This window comes from Physeter macrocephalus, chromosome 21 (assembly GCF_002837175.3).
Source record: "Physeter macrocephalus isolate SW-GA chromosome 21, ASM283717v5, whole genome shotgun sequence".
NCBI classification, from domain to species: domain Eukaryota; kingdom Metazoa; phylum Chordata; class Mammalia; order Artiodactyla; family Physeteridae; genus Physeter; species Physeter macrocephalus.
In genome coordinates, this window is record NC_041234.1 from 59,421,884 (window position 1) to 59,447,237 (window position 25,354).

Consider the following 25,354-nt stretch of genomic DNA (forward strand, 5'->3'; position numbering starts at 1 on the left):
TTAAGAGGTTGACTGAGTTGATGCATATCAAAAAAGTGAATGAATATTCCTTATTGTTCAGCTGAAATTGTACTACTAATTAGTTTCTCTTTTAGCAAATAAGGGCTCTTAATGAACTGTGATGAAATAATGAATTTATACTCTCATAAGTGCTATTGTTTATTCAAATATCTGCATGGATACTTGAATCTTTCTGATTCTAGTTTAAAAGATAATGCATTTCATACACTTCACTAATAATTTTTGAAAGGGTCTTAAATTTTAGAAACAAATCTTACTCCAAACCTGTTTTTCATTTATAACAATTTACAAATATGCATTGATTGCTAGCAGAGGCTTCAGCTCTTGATAATAAAACTTTTCAAAGCATTTTGAAAATACAAATACTAACCTAGCCAAAGGTAGTTCAGACACTAGAGGCATTCGTTACAGACAAGTGGTCTCCACATGCCCACCTGAAAACCTTCACTATTACAATGGTGAGAGTGTCTTACTACAATGGAAGTCTGTTAGGATAAAAAGCATCAATGGGCTGTATTCTACTCTGCAGATTTGTACTCATTTGAAAATGTTTACCTAGCCATTAATGTAAAAATGTTTACCTAACCATTAATCTAAACACAGACATACTGCATATTTCTCATTTTAATGAAATGAGAAATATACAGTATACCCTATATTTAACAGAAGAGCCTTAATCTCAAATTTCTATCTTATTCTATAAAACCATTAAAATGCCCTAGAAAAGCTAATTTTTTTATGTCTAAGATAACTCTTACACCTGGGGGCAGTACAATAACCCCTTCTTGCATCATGCATGCATCCCAATTTTTGTTTTGGGAAATACAGTTTCTATACATTTTAATGTGACAAAAATTTGTACATTCATTATTCTATGAATATAATTAAAATATAGATTAAAGCACATTCTCTGGATACACACATAATTTCTTACAGGGCAAATCTTATCATAAAAACCCTGTTGGGGCTTCACTGGTGGCGCAGTGGTTGAGAGTCCACCTGCTGATGCAGGGGACATGGGTTCGTGCCCCGGTCCAGGATGATCCCACATGCCGTGGAGCGGCTGGGCCCGTGAGCCATGGCCGCTGGGCCTGCACGTCCGGAGCCTGTGCTCCGCAACAGGAGAGGCCACAACAGTGAGAGGCCCGCATACCGCAAAAAAATCCAAAAAAAACTAAAAGAAACCTGTAAAGCAGGTGTTATACTTCTTCCTCAACATTAACATCTTAAGGGAAGATTTAATAAATTTTAACATGGGAACTTTTCACTATTAGAAAGTTATTTTCCTATTTTCTATGTTTCTATTTTCATCACTAGAAATATTATTTTTCTAATAGCTACATTAAAATACAGATTTGTTGATATTTCAATACAAGAAATATGCTGTATCTTGTATTATATCTGATGTGCAATATTATCCATAAAGGACTAGTATTTAATGCAAAAAAACCCCCACAAAACATGCACATGAGATAGGAATTCATCCTCAAATTATTTTATTCTTCTTCTGACTTGGAAAATTCTAGTTTTCTAACCTGAGGATATCTGTGTATTTTGATTTGTGTTAAACATCCGATAATTCATATGACTTAGCATTATTCATAACATATAAGAACAGTTCTTGACTTTTACAAAGAAAACTTATAAAGAATCTATATGACCAATGCCATCCCTGATTCATTTTTCATCACCCATACTTTCACTGCTGTGGGAGTTGCTACTGTCAAAGCTCCCAGCCCCATTATCAGAACTGACAGACTGCTGGAGCTTGTCAAATGTGAAATGTGCACCCCTTGACTTCCTCATCATCACCTTTCCTGTCTCTTCTCTCTAAGATCTACTTACGAATGTTACTTGCCAAGAAAAACCCTACTGCTTATAAAAAACCCTGTGAAGCTGTTTTCTCCATGAATTAGAAGATCTTAAAGATAATCGGGGATGGCATTGCCCATGTTATGTATAATGCTAAACAATATAAATCACCTCATGTTCAGCACAAACTAAAATATCTGAAAATCTATCCTGGCTTTGTTACTCAGTGAATGCTGATATTAAGTACTTTGAGCCTCAGTTTCCTCATTTAGAATATTTAATATGTTTAAGGCGAGGTTATCTTCACTCTCTGCCCTGCTCTAAAAGGGTATGATTCTGAAACCACTATGTAACCCAACAGAATAGAATAATCTGATTATTACATTCAGGTTGGTTTCAGATGCTAATTATTAGTCTGAATATTTATATTGGGAGTTATCAGAATTCAATGATTTAAAGAGCTTTATAGCTGGGAAAGGACAAGATAACTCAGCTTTTACCTACCTACCATAACAGATACATGATATCAAATACATTTAACTAAAGGAAAAGAATGAAAGGCAAATACTGAAGTTTTAAAGAATACCTCAGGTGCTACAAAGTTTGCAGTGTAGCATGGAGTTAAGAGAAGTCCATTTTCGCCTCGAAGTTGTTTTGCAAACCCAAAATCACAGATCCTAATGGAGTCTGCATTGGCTGATTCATCCATGTATAAAATATTACTGGGTTTAAGATCACGATGAACAACCTTGAACATTAAAAAAAAGCTTTACATTTCTATAGCCAGCTAAATATCTGTGGAATAAAATATTGTAAGTTAATATATTTCCAGGAAAAGGAAATGTCTCAATCATAAAATTTTGAAAATGATACTTTCTCCAACCATCATGGCCCTGACAACCTGAAGTACACAGACAAAATTATCTCTGTCTGACAGATGTGCCAGTTTTCTTCAAGCCACCAGTTTTGTTAACCACTTCCAATCTCAAAACTCAATTATCAGTTCCACTTGCAGCTATAATGGACTAAGACCCTACTCAACACCCCCTCCCCATGGTAAACAACTATAAAACCTGAGTAGAAAAATCAACTACCTTGAAGGTACTGGGGAATGGGCAAAAGGAGACAAGACTCTGGTGGGGAGTACATACTTGGTTGAAGGAGGGAGCTACATGAGTAGGTTCCCATATCAGTGGCTTTTAGCCTAGAGCTTAGTACAGCCCCTAGGGCACACAGTGGTAGTAAAGACATGAAGAAAAGGCCACTGTCTTTCTGGCCTGGAGGACCAGAAAAGAAATGCTGGGAAAATGTGAATGCTGAGTGGAGGAACACAGTAAGGGAAAGAGCCAAAACTGACCCTTGAATCAAAAATGTATAGAGGAGGCTCAAAGTAGTTCATAAAGACAAAAGATATAGATAGAGACCACAGCTGCTGCTCAAAAAGCAGAGTTTTCAGCACAAACCCTGCTAAGAAAATTACCCACTGAAAACAAAACAAAACAAAAAATAATAACTGGAGAAAAATAACAGAATATAATAAATCTCCATAAGTTAATACACAAATGTGCAGTACACAATCCAAAATTATCTGATATCCAAAGAACCCCTCCCCCCCAAAAAATGGAACACAGTTTCAAGAAAAAAGAAAATCAATTCCAACTCCAATATAAACCATGTTGGAACTAACAGCAAGCATTTTAAAGTGGCTATTATTGTGATATGATAGATGTGCTAGGTAATGCTATGGTGGTAATCATACTGTAGTATATAAATGTCTCAAATCAACATGTATACCTTAAACGTACACAATGTTATATGTCAATTATAGCTCATCAAAATGCCTTTGCTCAAAATTCACAAGACTAAATAAATATAAGAGAAATTAAAAAAATAAAGTAGCTATTATAACTATCTTCAGTGAAGTAAAACAAAACGCTTTCAATGCATGAAAACTCGGCAGAAAAACAGAAACAGTAAGAACCAAATGAAATGCTAGAAATGGAAAATATTCTGAAATTCTCTATGTGATGATTTTCTTTCTGATACACTATCCACTTCATTTAATCTAGACCTATTTTTAATCAGCAGTTTACTACATTAAAAGGTCTTTCAAGACAAGGGTCAAGACTTAAACCCATGGTTGAATCTGCAATACCTTTTACAATGTCTGGCATGTAGAAGTGCTCAACACATGTTTGTCATTAATTTACTTAATTGATGTATTGTTTAATTTCTAAAATAATAAACAAAAGAAAAGATGTTTATCATTTTCTTCTCAAAAATTCTGGTCATCCTTTATTTTAGAGTGTGTTGATAAAGACAATCAAGGAATTAACTTATTATAGAACTACTCCTTTAGCATTGTACAATTTACATTTCAAAATGCTGAAAATGTACTCTATAAAACCACACTCAGAAATGAGTTCTGGCCCCTGTAGAATTTTCATTATGTCATTTCTGAGTCGTTCATTGTTTTATTGTTTATATGTAAGTGGGTACATATCTACTACTACAACTATTCAAATTTACATTTTTAAATTATTTGTGACTTTGTTTTCTTGTTTAGCTATATATATAATAAAAGTGACCTTGTTTTGATAACTCAGTTCATTTGCTTTCTTTATGAAGAGATAGGAAGCAAAATAACAGGCCTGCCCCTCCACTAGAAATTTCAATATAGTAATACTTCAAATGTTTAGAATCCAAATTTCTTACTGTATTGGGGGAGGGGCTGGCAACAATCAAGATATGCAGTCTTTCCAGAACTTTATATGTTAGGCATAGTATAATTTGAATAATATTCACAACATGTCCTTGGATAACTCTTTTATGGATCACTTTTAAGTTTGATTAGGTTTAATAATTTAAAAGTCAAGGTTAGATATATTTATATAATTCAAACCACTTTTAAAATTAATATGCTATTAAATTAGGGCTAACAGGTAGAGTGAAGAAAATTAATAAGGTATTATCCAATTTCCTAATCCTATAACCTTCACTACATTATGAATTTTATTAGGCTATTCTGTATAAAAATATGTGATAGAAAAAGTAATTCATTTTAGGTGTCATATCCTATAAATTATTTTGTGAAGATATAAGCCCCAGAATAAAAAGAAGAATATAATTACAACTTACTCCTTGACAATGAAGATAGTCAACTGTGTTAGTTATTATAAACAGTACATCACTAGCTTCCCGTTCTGAAAAACATTTTTGTTTGAGAATACGGTCAAGTAGCTCTCCTCCTTTCATCAAATCCGTAACAAGGTAAACATATCTACCATCATCATAAACCTAAGAAAGAACATATTTTTAAATGATATTATTTATAATTACAATTCTGAAATGTTTTAAATTATATTTACTTTGCTTTTCTAATGAACCTCTAGTGTTAAAAATATATTATTCCTTTAGTATTAATATAGTGCAGGCTCTACTGAAGGTTAAACTGGCTAAATGGACTCTTACACCATTCTGTGAGACCATGTTAAACATATAATTGTACTAACTTTTGAAGTTTTCTGTTATACTTCATCAAAGAATATAAATAGAAAAGTAGAACTCTGTGCCTCTTAAATGGCATCTGTCTCATTTTTTTACTGTATTATAGGCACTTTCCTTCCTTAATGATAGTAAGCTTTCCTTCTGGCAGTAAATATATTATTTGTTTTTTAATATCTTCCCCATAGTCTATTATCTGACATGGTGTCTTAAATATTTGTTGAATTCAAATACTATATCAAGGAGAATATATTAAAAATATGTACACCCTTTTATTCAGAGCATGTGATATCTACATCTACACATACAAACACATATGTGTAGACATATATCTATCTATCCACACACATATGTACATTTACATATATATAAAATACTATTTAAGGATTATAAATCAAAATGCATATCATATTATCTGAAACAAACTGATCAAGGTGATGGTTTATTTGTCTGCCTTTTCTACAGAGGAAAGAGCATTATTTTCTTTACGTGAAAAGTCAGCATTCAGTAACATCTATTAATATGAGTTATATGTTCACTTTAAAAAAAGTAGACTAATACTATTTCACCCAAGCAACAATCCACAGTGCTACAGCCAACTGCTGTACAATCAAGAAAGTAAAATCCCCTAGAATTTGGCAGATTCCCAGTCTCCTGTATCTTCTATACTTGTAGTACTAGAGAATAATAAATGTTGCTGGTGATAATATTAACTAGTTAACAGCTAGAATACATTCAAGTAATCAGGACACTCTCATTTACCAACCATCATAGTTCCTTTCTGATGTTTTTTAAGAAGGGTAGTAGTATAAAATCATAGGGGGAAAAAGAAGAACTGAAGTGGCAAATTTAAGAGTCTTAAGATTTTGTGGCATGAAAGTAAACATACCATGGACATGAAAAGTTTCAATAAGAAAATAAAGTGCCAAGTCATAACTTCATTAGCTTAGCTGATACATAGATTTTAAATACCTACATCCTTTAAAGTGATAATGTTAGGGTGTTGTCCATAGCGCATCAAAATTTCAATTTCTTCTGAGGGGTCTCTTTTACTTTTGTCAATGATCTAAGAAATAAGAAAAGAAAAATCTCAGAGGAAAAATATTTCCTTTGTCTAAAAAAGAATGATATAATTGCAATTTGGTTATATTTTCAAGCAAATAATAAAACTCAAGAGTAATGTTTGTTTCACATTAATATTTAAAATTTTCCTATAACTGAAACAATAAAAAACAGAGTACTTTCTTCAACATTATATTCCATCTAAAACTATACTGATAATTTGATCCAAATGTGACAGTAATTGTCACAATTGCTCAATCTTAACATACTACATTAAAATAAAATTATTCAAAAGCAAGACATTCATGAAACACACTGTTCCTCCAAAGTAAAGTCTTTTTTTTATTGAACAAAATAAAGTCTTGGAAAGAAATTCAAAATGAAAGTATTAAGTCTTAAGAGGTTTTCCTCATCATTTTATCTTTGCTTTCTCCACTTGCTCCACTGAAAAACTGTCAGTTAACCTGCAATTTAACTTACATATATAAAACGAACAAAAAAAAGTTAGCCTCAGAGACAATACCTTCACTGCAAATTCCATGTTGGTAGCAGTATGTATGCATCGTTTGCAAACAGAATAGGAGCCAACACCAATATCCTCTTTCAATTCATATACTTCACCAAATTGTGCAGCATTTCCATTTATCTGTTTTTGTTAAAAAGTAAAATACAAAAGAGAATGATATGTTTCATATTTTTTATCTTCTCTCCTAAGTACACGTTCTTCTTAAATCTTTTAAAAATCAAGAATAATTATAGAGAAGTTTTATCAGTATTTATAAATGGTTTACACAGATTCTGAACTGATCCTAAATTGTAGACTTTCTAGATCCCCAAAGCCAATACAATAATTAAATCAACTAGCTAATACATCACCCATTACATTTTCTTGCCAAAAGAGATCACATAAATACATAAATATAATTAAAGGTTACTACTATCTGCTTTTTTCCAAAACATATGGAGACATTTTTAATTCATTATACAGAGATAAATGAAGCAGTTAAAAATCACTTAAAAATCACTGTAAATCCATTAGCAATAACTGAAAGAAATAATTATCCCTAATCTGAATAATCTAAGTGGAATTTACCTGAACAATTGGTAATACATTTGCACTTGTGATCGGAGTGATTTTATATTCTTCTGCAATAGAAGTTGCAACAAAGCTGAATCCTTTGAAGAGTTGATGAGCATTAGCACTAGCTGGCAAACCAGGAGAATCTAATGTCCAAATAATTATATTTAATTAAAACTACACAGAATTTTATGATATGAAATGTCATCATTTCTTTGAATATAAAGGAAACCATTAAATGTTATCATCAGACATACTATATTAGGTATTTGATTTATTTTATATTTTCTGTTTCCCCATACTATTATGCAGGCTCCATGTAGATTATAATTTTTGTCTGTTCTATTAACTTCTGCACCATCACTGCTTAGTACATAGTATGTATTCAATATTTGTTGAATGAATGTATGAAACAGATGCCAATAAAAGTAAACCTCATTAAATTCTAAACTATAAGAGTCAGAGTGATATATCTCATATTTTACCTCTTACCCCCATCCTCTAATGCATTAGCATGTCAAAAAAACGTTTAAAGTAAGAAAAAAAGAAAATGTTCACCCTTTGCTCTAGTCTCTGCTTCCCTAGTAAATATTTCCCACGTAAAGCCTCTACTTGAAAGGTGTCCAAGCAATGCTGTATATAGGATCCACACTTCCACACAGGGCAAACCACCTTCTGCAAACTTACAATTCTTTTAGTTTTTACCTAAGAAGCGAGTTTACTTTTTTAACCATCTAACTGAATAAAAGCCCTGATGTTACACATAAACATGCATTACCTTTAGGTGTTTTTGCAGTAAATTCAGGATCAAAACAAAAAGTATCATCTGGTTTTCCAGAAGCCGGTTTGAAAGGAGGCTGAACTTCTCTTTTATATAATTTCTAGAAGAAATAACAGAATAACACAGAAACGTATTAATACTTGAAAAATTATTAAAGCAGAACATGATATTCACAGTCCTTAACAGAAGACTCACAATTTCATAAGTGAAATTTCAACAGGCTTCAGATACCTGTTAACCAAATTCTAAATTGTAACCTGTTAACCAAATTCTGTGTATCATCTAAACTTGAGAGATAATGTACAGAATCAAATGAGACCAAGAAACACAGCAGCAATGCCACAGGTTGCATTCACGAGGAATAATTCTGTTCAGTTTTGGATTTCAAAAACTGACTTGACTTCTCACTGATAAAATAACCATACAGAACATATCACAATGTTACCATGCAGAAATAACTAATAACATTCTAGGATATAAAAATTAATAATTAGTCTATCTCCAAGAAATATGCATTATACTTATTTTGTTTTCACATAAAAATATGCATTAGATGCACTGTTTAGAGCTCTTTTTATAGAATTCAAAAATTTAAACTTGTCTAACAATCTAACTTCCTAAAATTTATGTTTCTGAAAGACATATAAAATATCTTACAACATAACTGTTTTTTGGAAATCTACTTTTTTAAAAGCTCACAGTCTCATAGTGAGGGAAAATTAATAGAGGATTACTTTAAAGTAATTTTAATTTATTTAAATATGTACACATTCCACTCTTTTATTATTTAAGAGGAATAAACAAACTGTTTACATATAAAAATAATGGAAAAATAATTTCTAGTTTTTCTAGTTAAAGAAAAAGGAAGAGCAGAGAAGCATTAGAAAAAAATGACAAAGGAAAGCAAGGACACCAAAAGAGGGATGCACACAGATATGACAAAGGGCAGACTCCCATGCAGTAAGTTCACTGCGTGGCCTTTCAGGTTATTAATACTATTAATGTGTTGCAGTTTTACAACTATTAAAAAATAAATCAAAATATTAACTTCTGAAACCTGTTCTACAAGCCAGAAGAATTAATAATTTGGTCAGTGAATAGTGGCTCTCTACCTCTGCCTTAGAAACCAAAAGAGACACTTTTTATTTTGGGAAAATTTTCAATACCAGTGCCAGAATTAAATAATCAAAAACACTTACCTATGATGATTAACAGTACATAAAATACATAAAGCTGTGTTGTAAACAACAAAAAGTGAGCTTTTCTAAGAAAAGCTCATTAGTCTGGGAGTGGCAACTTAAAAAAATTTAATACATGACTTTGCAGAATTTCACAATGTTTCTGTTTTCATGTTCTCTCAAAATTTAGTAAAATACCTATATACAAAGATTTTCACTTCTTAACACATTTAATTTGTTCTAATACATGAAAAAGAACCATTTGAAATTAAATAACATCTTAGATTCTTTAGAATTCATTTTTCTATAAGAATCTGTTCTATGATTCATCCCCCTTCTCCTTTCTCTTCTTCCCCCGACATTCCCCAACCTAGAATAGGGGAGAATACTAACCATATTTAACAGGTAAGACAAAGGAGCAACAAAAATTTACTACATATCATCCACACATCTACTGGTTCAAGGTAATTGCATGAAATGCTACACCTGTAAATAAAATCTCATACTAAATATAAAACAAATGGATTAAGTTTATCAGCAAAGTCCATATATTACCATTTACTCTTGAGTTTTTGCTTTTATTAAAGGTACTCAGTAACGAACTTTCTACTGAACTTACATTCCAGTCAATATTTGCAAAAAAAAGGTGTCTTTTGATTTCGTCAACTCCTTCTGAACCTATAAAAATGGAAAGAATGTTTTTACCAGTCTGATTGTTTTAATCTGCCTACCTGGCTTCCAGGCTATTATCTGTAAATAGGAGTATACACATTTCATAGATTCCCTGAAGTGAAAAGTTTATGATTTCTTATCTGATGTTTTATTAATTGGTCCTCTGAATTTAATATAATAAAAAAATAGCTGATGTTCATGCTGAAGCACATAGGGTATCATGAAATACTGAAATGCCTTCTGAATCAAATAAAAATCATGTCTAACAGCATTAAAATTTAAGCAATTTTCATTTTCTTCACAATTCAATTTATGATCTCATATCTATAGGCCAAATTAAAAATGCAATGAATCAAGTGACATCAAAATTTTAACACATGGACATAAACAGGATAATAGGATCACATTTGGATCCAGGGAAAGGCTACTAGAAAGTAGCCAAATAATGAGCAGTTATGGAAACATAACATTTATCTTGATGAATATTGGAAGGGACAAAATAATTATCTCCAAATATCTAAAAGGATTACCTATAGAAGGGAGAATTCTGTGAATTATGTCAAAAGACATATTCATATGATATAATGATAGATATTAAACATAAGTTCTGAATAACTAGACCACTCCATTTTTTAATGATGGATATAACAGAGTTTACTGGGATCTTTGCAAACATAAAATATAGAATTCTATGTATAAACACATAGCAGCAGTAAATGAACTTAGACCAGAAAACATAAAGTTATAATTATCCTCCCAAAGCATGCAGTATATTGTTATCAAAGCTAAGAAAATAAACAATACCCAATCTATTTGCTGGATTCCTTTTGAATAACATCCTTAGAAGACTTTGTGCTTCAGCACTAAGAAACTGAGGCATTCCAAGTTTTGCTCTGGAAAAGAGGATTTAAGAAAATTTCATTTAAATCTAGCCATACTTCTAAATTGATAAATCCCAAAAAGAATTTTAAAGAATGCTTTAACAATGGCAAATAATGTCCCCTATATGGTGGAAGGGAATGAGATAGTGTGAAAAATGTTCTTTTGTGTCAAATGAAAACCATAACAAGTTTCTCAAAACTGAAAGCAAGGAATTTTTCCCAAAAGAAAAAAATGTTTACACTTACTTTAATATCATATTCATGGTCTCATTTCTGTCTTTACCTTGAAATGGCAGAGTACCAGTAAGCATTTCAAACTAAAACAAACAAAAAATACCACGAGTCAACTTAGTACAACTTAGAATTTACAATTAAATTCTTCAGGAAAAAAAATGAGACTTGTAATACATGATCATCAAATCATGCAGGATCTACATGATAGTAGGTCAAAACAGGACCAGAAAACTAGGTCGCTTAAGGAAATACACCTCTGGTACCCCACAATATGTAGGCCAAATGAGAGGTGATTTGTAGCAAATGTAACCAACCATTTTTTCAATCCTAAATTCCCCAAACCAAAGCAATATGGAAATAGAAACAAGGCATTTTCTTTCAAACCAAAGATAAGGTTTTAAAACAAACATTTAACAATGAAAGAAAAGCAAAAATAAGTACTGAGCCATTTCAAATTCATACATGCTCAAGAAAGATAATCATTCTCATTCCCTTTGCTCTCTTTCAAAAAAAAAAAGGAACCAAACAAGAAGCTATACACACAGATACACACACCACACACTGATATATGTATTTTAATTTGAGACAGTTGTACACAGCATAATGAAAACATTTTCCAAGAGAGTTAATTGAAATGCGGATAACTAGAACATTAAATAATCATATTTAAAAGAAAAAGTAGATCTGAAAATGAAGACCATTATAGCTCACTAGAGAGAAATGTTTTTATATCCCTAATATTTAAATCTTAAGCTTAGATTCAATAATGGCTTTGGCCTCAGTCCTCTGTTCATTTATTTGAACTTACAACCTTAGTTAGCTTATGCATTCAACTCTCTCCTGATGACTGATGACTCTCAAATCGATTCCAGTTTCAATCTCTCTCAATCCCCAGTTTTCCCTTCCAAATCTAAAGTAATGGTTCTCAACTGGAGCCTGAAGAGATAGGGGTAGGAGTCATAGAAAGGGAATGAAGACGAAGGGAAGTATGGTGTATGGGGACCATCTCTCTCAAGCTCCAGTCCCCTGCCCCCAAACCTAAAGTAATGGTTCTCTCCTGGGGACTGGAGGATTAAGAGGTGGAAAGGCAATAACAAAAAGAAAAAGAGAAGGATAGTACATTGGAATCACACCTTCCCCTCAAATAAACTATATGCTGGCTGGCAGAGTAGTTTTGTTGTTGTTGTTGTTGTTGTTGTTTAAGGTCTTCAGATGATTCTGATGCTCTCTCCACTGCCCTCTCCTAACTCATTACTATCAAGGGGTTAAACACTAACCCACAGTAACCTATGCAACGTGTTAAAAATAAATTCTTTCCCCACTTTCAAAATCAGCTGTCCTTCCCAGCTATCTCTTTTCTATTGAACTACCTTTCTTTCAATCCCCTGAAGTTTTAGAGGTATCTATATCTTTGACCCTTTCCCTCTGCTTCATCTGTGGCAGTTAATCTGTTACTAAGGTCAGCCACTTCTTCCCTTGAAATGTCTTTAAGATTTCCTTTTTTTAATTCTATAATCTTACAACTGTCTTCTAAGGAGAAATTCTTGGTCTCCCTACTTTTAGTTTCCTCCATGTGCAATCCATTTATATAATGCTACCAAGACTAATTTTCCTAAAATACATTTTTTCTCTAATTACCATCGTGTTCAAGAATCTACAAAAGTTTTCTACCACCCAGAGAATTGTGTGCAAATCCTTATAGGCTTATAGCCTCATTTCCTCCACCTTCACCCTCATTCTCCACTACTACTCTAGTCAAACTGGTTCTCCAGGTCTTTCCTAATACTATCACAATACTATTCTTCTTGACACACAGCTATGTGAATTTTACCCATCCTTCAGGGCTTAATTTAAGTTATATCTCCTCTGCTTTTCTTACATTAATTTATATGAATTCTTGCCTGAACTCCTAAGGTATTTCCAGGCAGATTATTTCGCTATTCCATTTGTTTCCCCAACCAGATAGCATGCTTTCTTAGGTCATGGAAAATGCCAAATATTGTACTTCTAGTCGGTTCCCACCCCACTGCCCTTACAAAAATGGATTATCAGGCTTCTAAAGCAAATTGTATCTGATTCAATAGCTATTCATTTATCACCCTACTTAATACTATAAATTCTATGCTTAATCTTATACCAAATCAGTCAGTCCATATGCTCATTATACTAGATACTGTGGGAGATTATATAAGTAGTAGAAGACAGGATTGCTCTCCTTAAGAGGTTTACAATCTTTCTAGGGACATGCTTGAAAAAATGTGACAATAAGATAATATACCATAGGTGCTAAATTCTGTGATACCTAGTTAAAATACCATGTAACTACTAAACACAGTACTCTGAAATCTAAAATCTGGTAGGCCTTTATCTAAGTTTTAAATTTGAATAATTTATAAAAGAATGCTGCCATTTACCTTTTAATCTAGCAACTAAAAGAAATCAGAACACCAAAACCCTAATTTTTATTGTATAACAGCTAGCCAATCAAGTTTTTTAACAGTCACGAACTTGAGAACCCTATTCTCACCTAACACACCCCAACACTCAGATTAAAATTCTAAACAATACAATTGTATATTGGCATAATTTAAAAAAAACCACTACTTACCATAAGTACACCATATGACCACCAATCAGCACTCTGGGAATGACCTCTTCTATTTACTACTTCAGGGGCCATATACTCCACTGTACCACAAAATGAGTAGGCCTTCTTCTCCTGATCCACTGATTCCTTGCTGAGTCCAAAATCTATAATAACAATATTACACAAAAACATATCTGAAGATCTTCAGAAAATAGAAAATACCAAAAGAAACTAAACTATGAATTAAACCTACTCATGATGGCCTACAATTACCATTAAGAAAGCTCCTTACCATTAAGAGACCAGTAATAGAAAGCAACCTGTATTTTATAATACTCTTTTGGAGCATTTAAAATTGCTCAGTTAAACCTCATCCTCAAAATACATATTTTCATGTCTATACAGGAATATGATTCAACAATTTTGAAAGGACAAAAATTAAATCAACACTGTCACAGTGATCTAATTTTTAGAACAGACTAAGACAAAAAAAGATAGTAATTTGCACTTTTAAAAATATTAGAAAAGCAAATTTTGCTTTGGCTTTGGAGAATTTCCATTTTGTTTATGGTCTTCAAAGAGCTAAAGGTACTGATATATAAAAATCAATCTTATTTCTATATACTAGCAATAAAAAATTGAAAGGTGAAATTTTAAAAGTACTATTTATAACACCACCAAAAAACCCTCATGAAATCCACAGGTATAAATATACAAAGTATGTATATACAAGACCTGCATGCTGAAAACTATAAACATCAATGAAAGGAATCAGAGTAGATCTAAGTAAATGGAGGGAGATACTGGTCATGATTTGGAAGAGTCAATGTTGTTAAAGATGTCAGTTCTCCCAAAACTGATCTACAGAGTCAATGAAACATTAATAAAAAGCCCAGCAAGATTTCTTCTGTAAAAATCAACAAGTTGAATTTAAAATTTATATAAAAAGACAAAGGAAATAGAATAGCCAAAACAATTTTGAATAAAAAAGGAAAATTCGAGGACTCACACTATCTGACTTCAATACTTACTATAAAGCTATAGTAATCAAGACAGTGTTGTACTGGAGAAAGGCTACACACACACATACATATATGAGTGCAACAAAACAGCATCCAAGAATAGACTGATATATACAGTCAGCTCTGCTATGCTTGTTTTAAAACTGCAAATTTGTTCCAATGTGATTGATACCTTACTGTTACCTTTCAGAGATTTATACCACTCCACAAACGTCCTTTGCTGTACTATTTCTGACAAAACTGACATTTAACACTAGAGTTTGCTTGGCGAATATAACATGAATTTCAAATTTCAGCTTGGTTTATGTGCAATTTTGCCCGCAAGAAATAATAGGTGAAACCCTAGAAAAGTGCACCTAGTTGAACTGAGCCAAGCAGAAATACATACATGCCCACACCTCAAATACCTACCAGCTATTTCAGCACATCATGTGTGTTACAAGCCACTTCTGTTCACCTGTAGTATTAGAACTCCCAATTCCAGATAATTTACCTCCCACTACCTCACAATAACTTACAAACTGCAACCTTTCTGATGCCGATTATACAAGCAAATTTCAGGATTTTTTCAAGGTAAGGTATCATATTTATTGCATTATTTATCTATTCTTAATCAGTTAGAACATATAAAACAATGCCATCATTTTTAACAGCTTCCTATCTTTCTTTAATGTGTCACTGGTTATATATTTTAGTGTTAAACCCCTAACTCCATTTTCTCCATAAGTCATATTTTTTACTATGCAATTATACATAGTACAGTGATTTTTAAGATCATATGTGTTGCATTATAACAGAACTGGCTATATATTGCCAACTGATTTCTGACAAAGATGTAAAAGCAATTCCATGGAGAAAAGGTCAGTCTTTTCAACAAATGGTGCCAGAATAATAGAATATTGATATACAAAAATCTGTCCTCATACCATACTTCATAAACATTAATTCAAAATGAATCCTAGAATTAAGTGTAAAACCTAAAACTGTAAAACTTCCGAAAGAAATATAGAAGAAAATCTTTGTGAGCTTGGGTTAGGCAAGGATTTCTTTTTTTTTTTTTTATTATTTTTTATTTTTTTTAACATCTTTATTGGAGTATAACTGTTTTACAATAGTGTGTTAGTTTCTCCTTTACAACAAAGTGAATCAGTTATACATATACATATGTTCCCATATCTCTTCCCTCGTGTCTCTCCATCCCTCCCACCCTCCCTATCCCACCCCTCTCATGGTCACAAAGCACAGAGGTGATCTCCCTGTGCCATGCGGCAGCTTCCCACTAGCTATCTAATTTACATTTGGTAGTGCATATATGTCCCTGCCACTCTCTCACTTCATCACAGCTTACCCTTCCCCCTCCCCATGTCCTCAAGTCCATGCTCTAGTAGGTCTGTGTTTTATTCCCATCCTACCACTAATCTCTTCATGACATTTTTTTTTTCTTAGATTCCATATATATGTGTTAGCATACGGTATTTGTTTTTCTCCTTCTGACTTACTTCACTCTGTATGACAGACTCCAGGTCTATCCACCTCATTACAAATAACTCAGTTTCATTTCTTTTTATGGCTGAGTAATATTCCATTGTATATATGTGCCACATCTTCTTTATCCATTCATCTGTTGATGGACACTTAGGTTGCTTCCATGCCGTGACTGTCTTTAAATAAAAACCATTATTTCTCCTACTGGTTCCTTGGCTGCTGCTTCTGTTGTACAGATCTTCCTCAACTTACCATGGGGTTACGTCCCAGTAAACCCATGGTAAGTTGAAAATATCATAAATTGAAAATGCATTTAATACACCTGACGTGTCAAACATCACTGCTTAGCTTCACCTACATTCAGTGCACTCAGAACACCTAGGTTAGCCTATAGTTGGGCAAAATCATCTAATGCAAGGACTATTTTTTAATAAAGTGCTGACCATCTCGTGTAATTTATTGACTACTGTACTGACAAGCAGAGTGCTTGTCTGGGTCCGTGGTGGTTGCATCTATCCGCTGTCTCCTGGTGTGGTCGCGTGGCTGGTGGGGAGCTGGGGCTTTGCCACCCAGCATCAGGAGGAAGTGTCTTTCCCCATACGGTGGGCCCGAGGAAAGCTCAAAATTCAAAAGTCGAAGTAGTTTCTACTGAATGCGTATTGCTTTCGCATTACTGTAAAGTTAAAAAATCCTAAGTTGATTTTCTTACTCGTGAAAAGTATATTCAGTCACTCGGTAATACTGATTTCCGTTCAAGAACGCTATAGTCGAGTTGGAGAGAAAAGATGAACACACAGGAGGAGAGGCAAAGAATTTCCCCCTGAAAACTGGTTGGTATAGCGTGCTCTAGGATCTCAGAGGGAAAAGAATCAACAGAGGGTAGTCCTGGAGGGCTTTACGGAGGAGGTGGGAATTGAGCTTGTTCTTAGCGGATGGTTAGTATTGGAGCAGCTGGAGAGAACAGAGAGAGAGGGAAGGCGTTGAAGATGTGGAACAAGACGGATAAAGCGTGGAGGTGAGCAGAGAGCTGCGTGCTTGTCCCAGGGCTATTCGGGGTCTTTTGTGTTTCCATACAAATTGTGAAATTTTTTGTTCTAGTTCTGTAAAAAATTAGGCAAGGATTTCTTAGATACAACATCAAAAGTATAATCCAGGGCTTCCCTGGTGGTGCAGTGGTTAAGAATCTGCCTGCCAATGCAGGGGACATGAGTTCGAGCCCTGGTCCAGTAAGATCCCACATGCCACGGAGCAACTAAGTCTGTGTGCCACAACTAGAGAGCCTGCACTCTAGAGCCCCTGAGCCACAACTACTGAAGCCCGTGTGCCTAGAGCCTGTGCTCTGCAACAAGAGAAGCCACTGCAATGGAAGCCCACGCACCACAATGAAGAGTAGCCCCCACTTGCCACAACTAGAGAAAGCCCGCGTGCAACAACAAAGACCCAATGCAGCCAAAAATAAATAAATAAAATATATTTTTTTAAAAAAGTATAATCCATAAAAGAAAAAAGTTGACAACTGGATTTTATCAAAGTCAAAAAGTGCTCTTCAAAATATACTGCTCAGAAAATTAAAAAGAAGCTACAGACTGGGAGAAAATGTTTGAAAATCACATATCAGATAAAGGACTTGTATTCAGAGTATATTTTTAAAAACTCAAATTCAGTAATAAGAAAACAAACAATCCAATTTTTTTAATGGACAAAAAAACCTGAATAGACACTTCTCCAAAGTAATACATGAAAAGATGCTCAATGTTATCATTTGTTAGGGAAATGCAAAATAAAATCATAATGAGATACGACTCTATGCCTTTTACTAGGGCTAAAATAAAAAATACCGACAATACCAAGTAATGGCACGGATGCAGAGCAACTGGAACTCTCATACATCACTGATGGGTATGCAAAATGGTACAAGCACTTTGGAAATCAGTTTGGAGGTTTCTTGCTAAGTTAAACACACACTTCCCATATGATCAACCAATCCCACCACTTTGGTATTTACTGATGTGAAATAAAAATTTATGTTCACATAAAACCTGTACAAAAATATTTCTAGTGGCTTTATTTGTCACTGTCAAAACCAGGAAACAACCCAAATGCCCTTTAATTGGGGATTGGATAAACAAACCATAGTACCATCATAAAATGGAATACTACTCAGCAATAAAAAAAGAAATTACTGATACACACAACAATATAGATGAATCTCAAATGCACTATACTATATAAATAAAGCCAGATTCAAAAGAATATACACTGTCTTCCTATTTATATTATTTTGTGGAAAAGGCAAAACCATAGGACCAGAAAGCAGATTGGTGGTTGTCGAGGGGTAAAGGGAGAATTGACTTATAATGGGGAAATTCTGGGGGGTGAGGGAACTGTTTTATATCTTGATGCTGATTGTATGCATTTGTCAAAGTTTGCAGAACTATACACAAAAAAGTAACTTAAAAAAATAAACTTTTGTATTTTGAGGCAACTGTAGACTCACACGCACTTATGTGAAATACTACAGAGATCCCATTTACCCTTTAGCCAGTCTCCCCCGTGGTAATATCCTACAAAGCTATATTACATCACAACAACAATAATGACAATGATGCAGGTCAAGATACAAATTAGTTCCATTATCACTAGAATCTGAACAATGAGTTTTACTCTGTGTAAATTATACCTTAATTCTATAAATGAAAAACTTATAAGCCCTATAATTCTATTTTAAAATAAAATACAATATTAATACTTAATTTTAGGGCCCCTTGAAACTGATTTTCTAACCATACTCAATATTTTCATTTAAAAATTACTTATTCTTGTATAATAACTGAATGCATTATGATTTTCAGCATAATTTAAAAAATTTTTTTCAATATACCATGCTCTTTCTCCACATTTTAAGGCTTTTAAACTCTGCAATTCCATTTCAAAATTAAATTTAATTAAACCTAGTCTCTGAGGTCAGTTCAGTTGAATATAACAACATACCTTGCAGAGAAGAACACTCTGGCTTCTTTGGCCATTCCACAGAGAAGGAAGAAGGGAAGAGAATTTTCTTATCCTCTGTTACCTTTCAGAGATTTACAACACTCCATAAAGGTCCTTTGCTGTACTATTTCTGACAAAACTGACATTTAACACTAGAATTTGCTCAGCAATCAACTGACAAAAATTTTTACAATAATAAGAGTTAGCTACAAGGTTAAATAAGACATATGTTAATCAGTGGTTTTTCCAAACCACTAATTTGAAAAGAAAATGTAGAAATCAGCTATATAAGGGTCTTTTGATGGGGGGGGAGTATATCTTTGTTTCCTTAAATGACTCTTTTAAAGACTTTAAATTTTAAAAGCATGTCCAAAACACAACACTTTTATGAGTATCTACTATATGTAAAAGTAATTTCAGTGACTAATTTTCAGATAGCCATAAAAATTACTTTAAACTATTTTCTTATGTATACATTTTTTCTTAAATATTCAGCTCAAGTACTGTGTGATTTAATTTCTGACACTGTATATTTTATCTTCCCTCTTTTTATAAAAATTATTTCTGAATTATGTCCCTCAGAAGTGATTCTGGTGACTCCAGATTCCCTTTCCCACCCAGGTTTGTGATACTCTTACACCCATCCTTGTCCAAATGCCCTGACCCTCCACATCCATAGCACCCTCTCCTCACACTAGATCCCCAGTTCTGGTCCCTCCTGCCTTTTCATTTACAGGACTGTGTTGTTAATTGAGTTAATGTCTCAGAGAAATTAGATCCTTTGCCTAAAATGAGAACCCGAAGGGCTCACTGAAAGTACTACACGTGACTCAGCGCATTTACCAGACTGGCCAAAGCATGCAAACCTGAACAAGGAAAACTGAACTCAGGAAGAGACAGCTGCGGAACCTTTCTGTCTGCTTCTAAGAAGATGCCAACGTGACCTGTGCTTCCTCTACAAATTCCACAGGCTGTGATAGAGATAAATAACATAGTTCACCAAATAAACCAAATGAATAACCATAGTTCATTGAGCAAATAGTACTCGATGATAGTATTCAAAATGGAAGGAAGGAGATAGGAAGAGGAGGAAAAAAAGGAAGGGAAGGAAAGAGGACAAAGGCATGGCAGGTAAGAAAGCAAGAAAGGAAGAAAAAGAAAAGAAAGAAAAAGAAAGGAAGAATAAAAAGAAAAAGAAATTAAAGGAAAGAATGAAAAAAAATGAATTGTCTTAAAATACTTGCTACGAATGGTCACACTTTAACCAACCTTACTGGAATGTTGTGAGGTTAAATCCATAAATTTATTATTCATTACAAGACTTTGAATTCTGTTATAATCATGAAACTGTAAATTATCTAATATTTATCATTGTGTACTTTCTTTAAAGAAATATTGGTATCACTTTAAAGGAAAATAGATTAAATTGTTTTAAAATATATATAAATCACAGTTTATTCCTGTCACAATCCTTGTGTGCCTTGCTTATAAATTAACATTGATTCTAACTACTCTTTACTCCTCAGCCAGTTTAAGTCCAAAAGGTGTAAAAGCAGAATTCATATTATAAGACTAAATATAAAACAAGTTGACATCATTATTCACCCAATTAACCGTAATGTAGAAGAGAGATATAGGTGGAATTTATTCTACTCTTTCCTCACATTCCTTCCTCACCCATGACAAAAGAGGCATAACTTATTAAGAAAAATAAAAAGAATTAAATTCTAATTAGCTTTGCAACTAAAGATGGTTGTAAAATAAAAATTATGTATTATGTAAAATTTCAAAACTCTACTGTTCTCTCTTCATATTTCCCTTCCTTGTCCTCTTTGAATCTCTTTAAATCTGCTTTGCTTCTTTCATATATTAGAAGGAGAATCAGGCTATGAATCAAAAAAAGATTTACTAAACTTTACTTGAACTTTGTCACATTTACTTGAGCTTTCAAGTTAACAACTTCATACTTTATTTTTACATTGAAGTAGTATACTTAGGAATTTAAAGCAACTTACCTTTAAAGTGTACTGGTCCAAAATTCTCTGTAAAGACCACATCTTCATTTTATCTCTGTTTTAACATTCTGATAATTAAATACAGAATTTACTATCTATTTAAAACACAAGTAACCTTTTGAGATTGGCTCACTCAGCACAATGCCCTTGAGTCCATCCAAGTTGCTGCATATATCAAGAGTTATTTCCTTTTTATTGCTGGGTAGTATTCCATTGCATAGATGTATCACAGTTTGTTTATCCATTCACTCTCTGAAGGACATTTGGGACATTTCCAGCCTTGGGCTATTACAAACAGAGCTGCTATGAAAATTCATGTTTAGGTTGTTTGTGTGCATGTAAGTATTTATTTCTCTAGGATAAATGTCCAGGTGTGTGACTACTGTACAGTTCTATTTATATCATATTCTTAAAATAACAAACTTAGAGATATAGAACAGATAAGTGGTTGCCAGGATTTAGGGAATGTGGGAAGGGTATGACTATAAATGGGCAGCACAGGAGAGTTCTTTTGTGGTTGTAGATCAGTTTTTCTTATTGATTGTGGTGATAGTATTTGACTCTACATATGTGAATAAAATGTCATGGAAATATACACAAAGACAAACAAAAAAATGAATACGTGCAAAAACTGGTGAAATCCAAGTAAAGTATATAGTCTAGTGAGTTGTAACTGTACCTATCAATTTCCTGGGTTTGATAATGCACTGTAATTTTGTAAAATGTCACCATTGGGGGAAGCTGGGTGACAGTACACAGGATCTCTTGGTACTATTTTTGCAACTTATTGTGAGTCTATAATTATTTGAAAATTAAAGGTTTTTTTTAATGGTATAATAAGGATACTTTATGCCTAAGTGTCCTGTGAAAATTAGCAGTGTTTCACATACAGTAAACACTCAATATTCAAAATAAAGTAAAATAAAATGTGTTTTTACAAAAGAAAGAATAAAATGAACCTCTTATTATGAAACACTTGGTTCAGAAGTTTATAATTCACTATATTTCAAATGTGATAACTACTTATGATACATCTTTCAGCCTAGACTGAAACAAAAATGATGTGATTTTACCTAGAAAACCAAATGTCATTTCTTAATGAGGACAGTGACTCTACCATATAATTTTTTGGTATTAAAATTAGAGCATATTGAGAGTTATCTTATCCACCCTTTAAATGAATTTTAGTTCACCAAAGAAATAAACAAAACGCAAATTAAGTCAAGAAAGAGGGAAAAAAACAGGCTTAGACAAATATATATATTAAAATAACAAAAAATATAAAACAGGCTTAGGGTAGAATGAGAAAATTTGCATACCTGTTAACTTGATATGTCCTATTTCATCAAGCAAAATGCTGTAAATCAAAATTCACATTCAACAACGTGGGATAAAATATTTTTACATAAAACATTTACATAAAAATCATCATAAAAGAGGTCAATATCTATTTGATATACTGGAAAATTTTGAAATGACTAATTTAAAATCAATGGGTATCTTATGAAGATTACTTTTTAAAGTAAGTTTCATATAACTGTATAATTCACGTATATTTTCATATAATCTTTAAAATAAAAGACTTAATGGAGAAAAAAGTAGTTATAGAAATACTGTTAACAGGGATATATAAAGAGAATATAGCTTTACTTTTCTGGCTTCAGGTCTCTATATACAATTCCTAATCGGTGCAGGTGATCCAAAGCAAGGGCCAGTTCTGCAAGGTAGAATTTCACATCTTCTTCTGTAAACAGAACCTAGAATAAAATAATAATTTACCATTTGATCTTTTTTTCAATGTTGAATTATTTAAATTTTCTTCTTTTAAAACCAGTAAACAGACAAATCTAGGCAAACAAGAAAATAAAAGAAGTATATAGATGGAACTAAACTATTTAAGAATCCTTCTCAGACTTCCCTGGTGATGCAGTGGTTAAGAACCCTCCTGCCAATGCAGGGGAAACAGGTTGGAGCCCTGGTCCGGGAAGATCCCACATGCTGCGGAGCAACAAAGTCCGTGCGCCACAACCAGTGAGCCTGCTCTCTAAAGCCCGCAAGTCACAACTACTGAGCCCATGTGCTGCAGCTACTGAAGCCCACGCGCCTAGAGCCTGTGCTCTGCAACAAGAGAAGCCACCATAATGAGAAGCCTGCACACCGCAACAAAGAGTAACCCTCGCTCGCTGCAACTAGAGAAAGCCCACATGCAGCAACAAAGACCCAAAGCAGCCAAAAAATAAAAGTAAATAAATAAATTAAAATAAAAAATAAATAAAATATACTGAAAATTTTTTTTAAAAATCCTTCTCTTCAGCATTAACCATTTTAACGTAGATCTTCCTAAAACATATTATGTAGCTTGCATATCTTTTTACCCTGAATGTACTGCACAGGATTTACCTTTTTAAAAATGACTTAGTGTCATAATTCAGTTATTATATTTAGTACACTACTATATAGGGGTGCTCTCAGGATCTTTGCAGTATATTAGATATTTTGTTTCAGCATTGGTAATTCCACTATTTCTACTATTTTCTCTTTCACTGTCTACTATCACTTCTCAGGAATTTTGCTTTTAGCAGCTCTACTAATCTAAAGCTTCAATTATACCAACATAAGTTGTCAAATTAGTAACTCATATTAAACACAGTTCTAAACCCAATGTCTGACATAAGGGGTAGCTCCAGGACTCTTCTGCTAGTAGAATACATGACCTTAAAGGCACTGAATTCCTCAACCTTTTTCTGCCTGGGAACACAGCTGCTATGATGAAGTGAAAAGTGCACTGGACTTAGAATTAGCAGTGTAATGTTTGATATTTCACTTAGCCCTCGGGGCTTCAGTTTCCAAATCTGTAAAATAAGGATAATAGTATCTGCTACATCTACTTAACAAGGTTGTTTTAAGAGTCAGCTTAGTTTATGTGGGAAAAAAATCTTTGTAAATTGTAAAATCCTATGTGTGTAACCATGAGGTATTATTGTTATAGGTTTAGGTCTATATTCATTCAAAAGTGAGTGTTAACTTACACACAAAATTGGGCATTACTCAACCATTAGACGTAATTGTTAAGATTTATCAAGGGCTTCCAATTGGCAAAACAAATAACTTGTCTAGAAATTGGTTATTGTCATTAAAGAAATATCTAGATTATTAGGAAAGCTCAAAATTTTAATGAAATATCATAAAATATTATAACTGGCTTGCCCACTTAGAATTATGGCCACTGAATTACATTATGCAGACTCAGGTACTAGTAAAATTTCTGAGAATGAGCAATGAAAGATAAATTTTGATATTCCACCCACTTTTTAAAATGATCTATAGAAAAACGATTGTTCATTATCTAAGTTTCAGGATAATTCATTTGAATATTATAATGGTAAAAGTATAAGAACATCATTTTCACTTGGTATTTTATTAAGAAGAAAAACAGATGTTACCTATTTCACTTCTGAGGAAGGCTAATCAAAACGTTCATGGAAATTTAACACATAAGAAAACCCTAAACAAAAATCTTTCAAACGCTAAAAGAAGAAAACTGCCTAGTTTACAGTTTATGACAAGCATATTATCTTGTCATGAAATTGTCTGTGAGGAAAGCTTCATGATGGACACAAATAAGAAACTTATTAAGTAACTATCATGTGCCAGCCACTTTTCATTATGTTATTACAATCTTCTAAACAACCCTATGAGGTAGGTATTATCACCACCTTACATATGGAGACTCAGAGTGATAAAGTAACTTGCCTAGAAAAACACAGTAAGAAGCAGGCAGGATTTGAACTCAGAAATAATTGTCCCTAAGAACTACCTCTTCCCCAGAAGCCACTTCTGCCATATGTTATGTTACAACTTTTTAAGTTTCAGGTTCACTACCATTAATGCTTTTCTATTCACTAATTATCCTGAGTCTCCCCCTAAATAAAAATCATCTAAAACCCTAGCACCCTGAGGTAAGGACTGCTAGTCTTTCTGTCTGCTCTTCAAGTCATTCACGTATGTATGTATGAGGGTGTGTGTTTTAA

The 25,354-nt window shown here is 33.2% G+C and overlaps 1 protein-coding gene across 2 annotated transcripts in view; it reads right to left on the reverse strand.

The window, feature by feature from the left end:
• The window catches only part of RPS6KA6 (ribosomal protein S6 kinase A6), a 159,729-nt gene that overhangs the window by 42,036 nt on the left and 92,339 nt on the right, over positions 1-25,354 (reverse strand). For both annotated transcript variants that reach the window (XM_024129500.1, XM_024129499.1), the window contains exons 7-18: positions 22,974-23,080; positions 22,643-22,680; positions 13,832-13,974; positions 11,236-11,306; positions 10,913-11,001; positions 10,056-10,114; positions 8,256-8,358; positions 7,493-7,623; positions 6,923-7,045; positions 6,314-6,403; positions 4,972-5,130; positions 2,420-2,581 (exon numbers count right to left, since the gene is read on the reverse strand). In XM_024129500.1, coding sequence (XP_023985268.1) covers positions 2,420-2,581; positions 4,972-5,130; positions 6,314-6,403; positions 6,923-7,045; positions 7,493-7,623; positions 8,256-8,358; positions 10,056-10,114; positions 10,913-11,001; positions 11,236-11,306; positions 13,832-13,974; positions 22,643-22,680; positions 22,974-23,080 — 1,275 coding nt within the window. The remainder of the gene's footprint in view (positions 1-2,419; positions 2,582-4,971; positions 5,131-6,313; positions 6,404-6,922; positions 7,046-7,492; positions 7,624-8,255; positions 8,359-10,055; positions 10,115-10,912; positions 11,002-11,235; positions 11,307-13,831; positions 13,975-22,642; positions 22,681-22,973; positions 23,081-25,354) is intronic.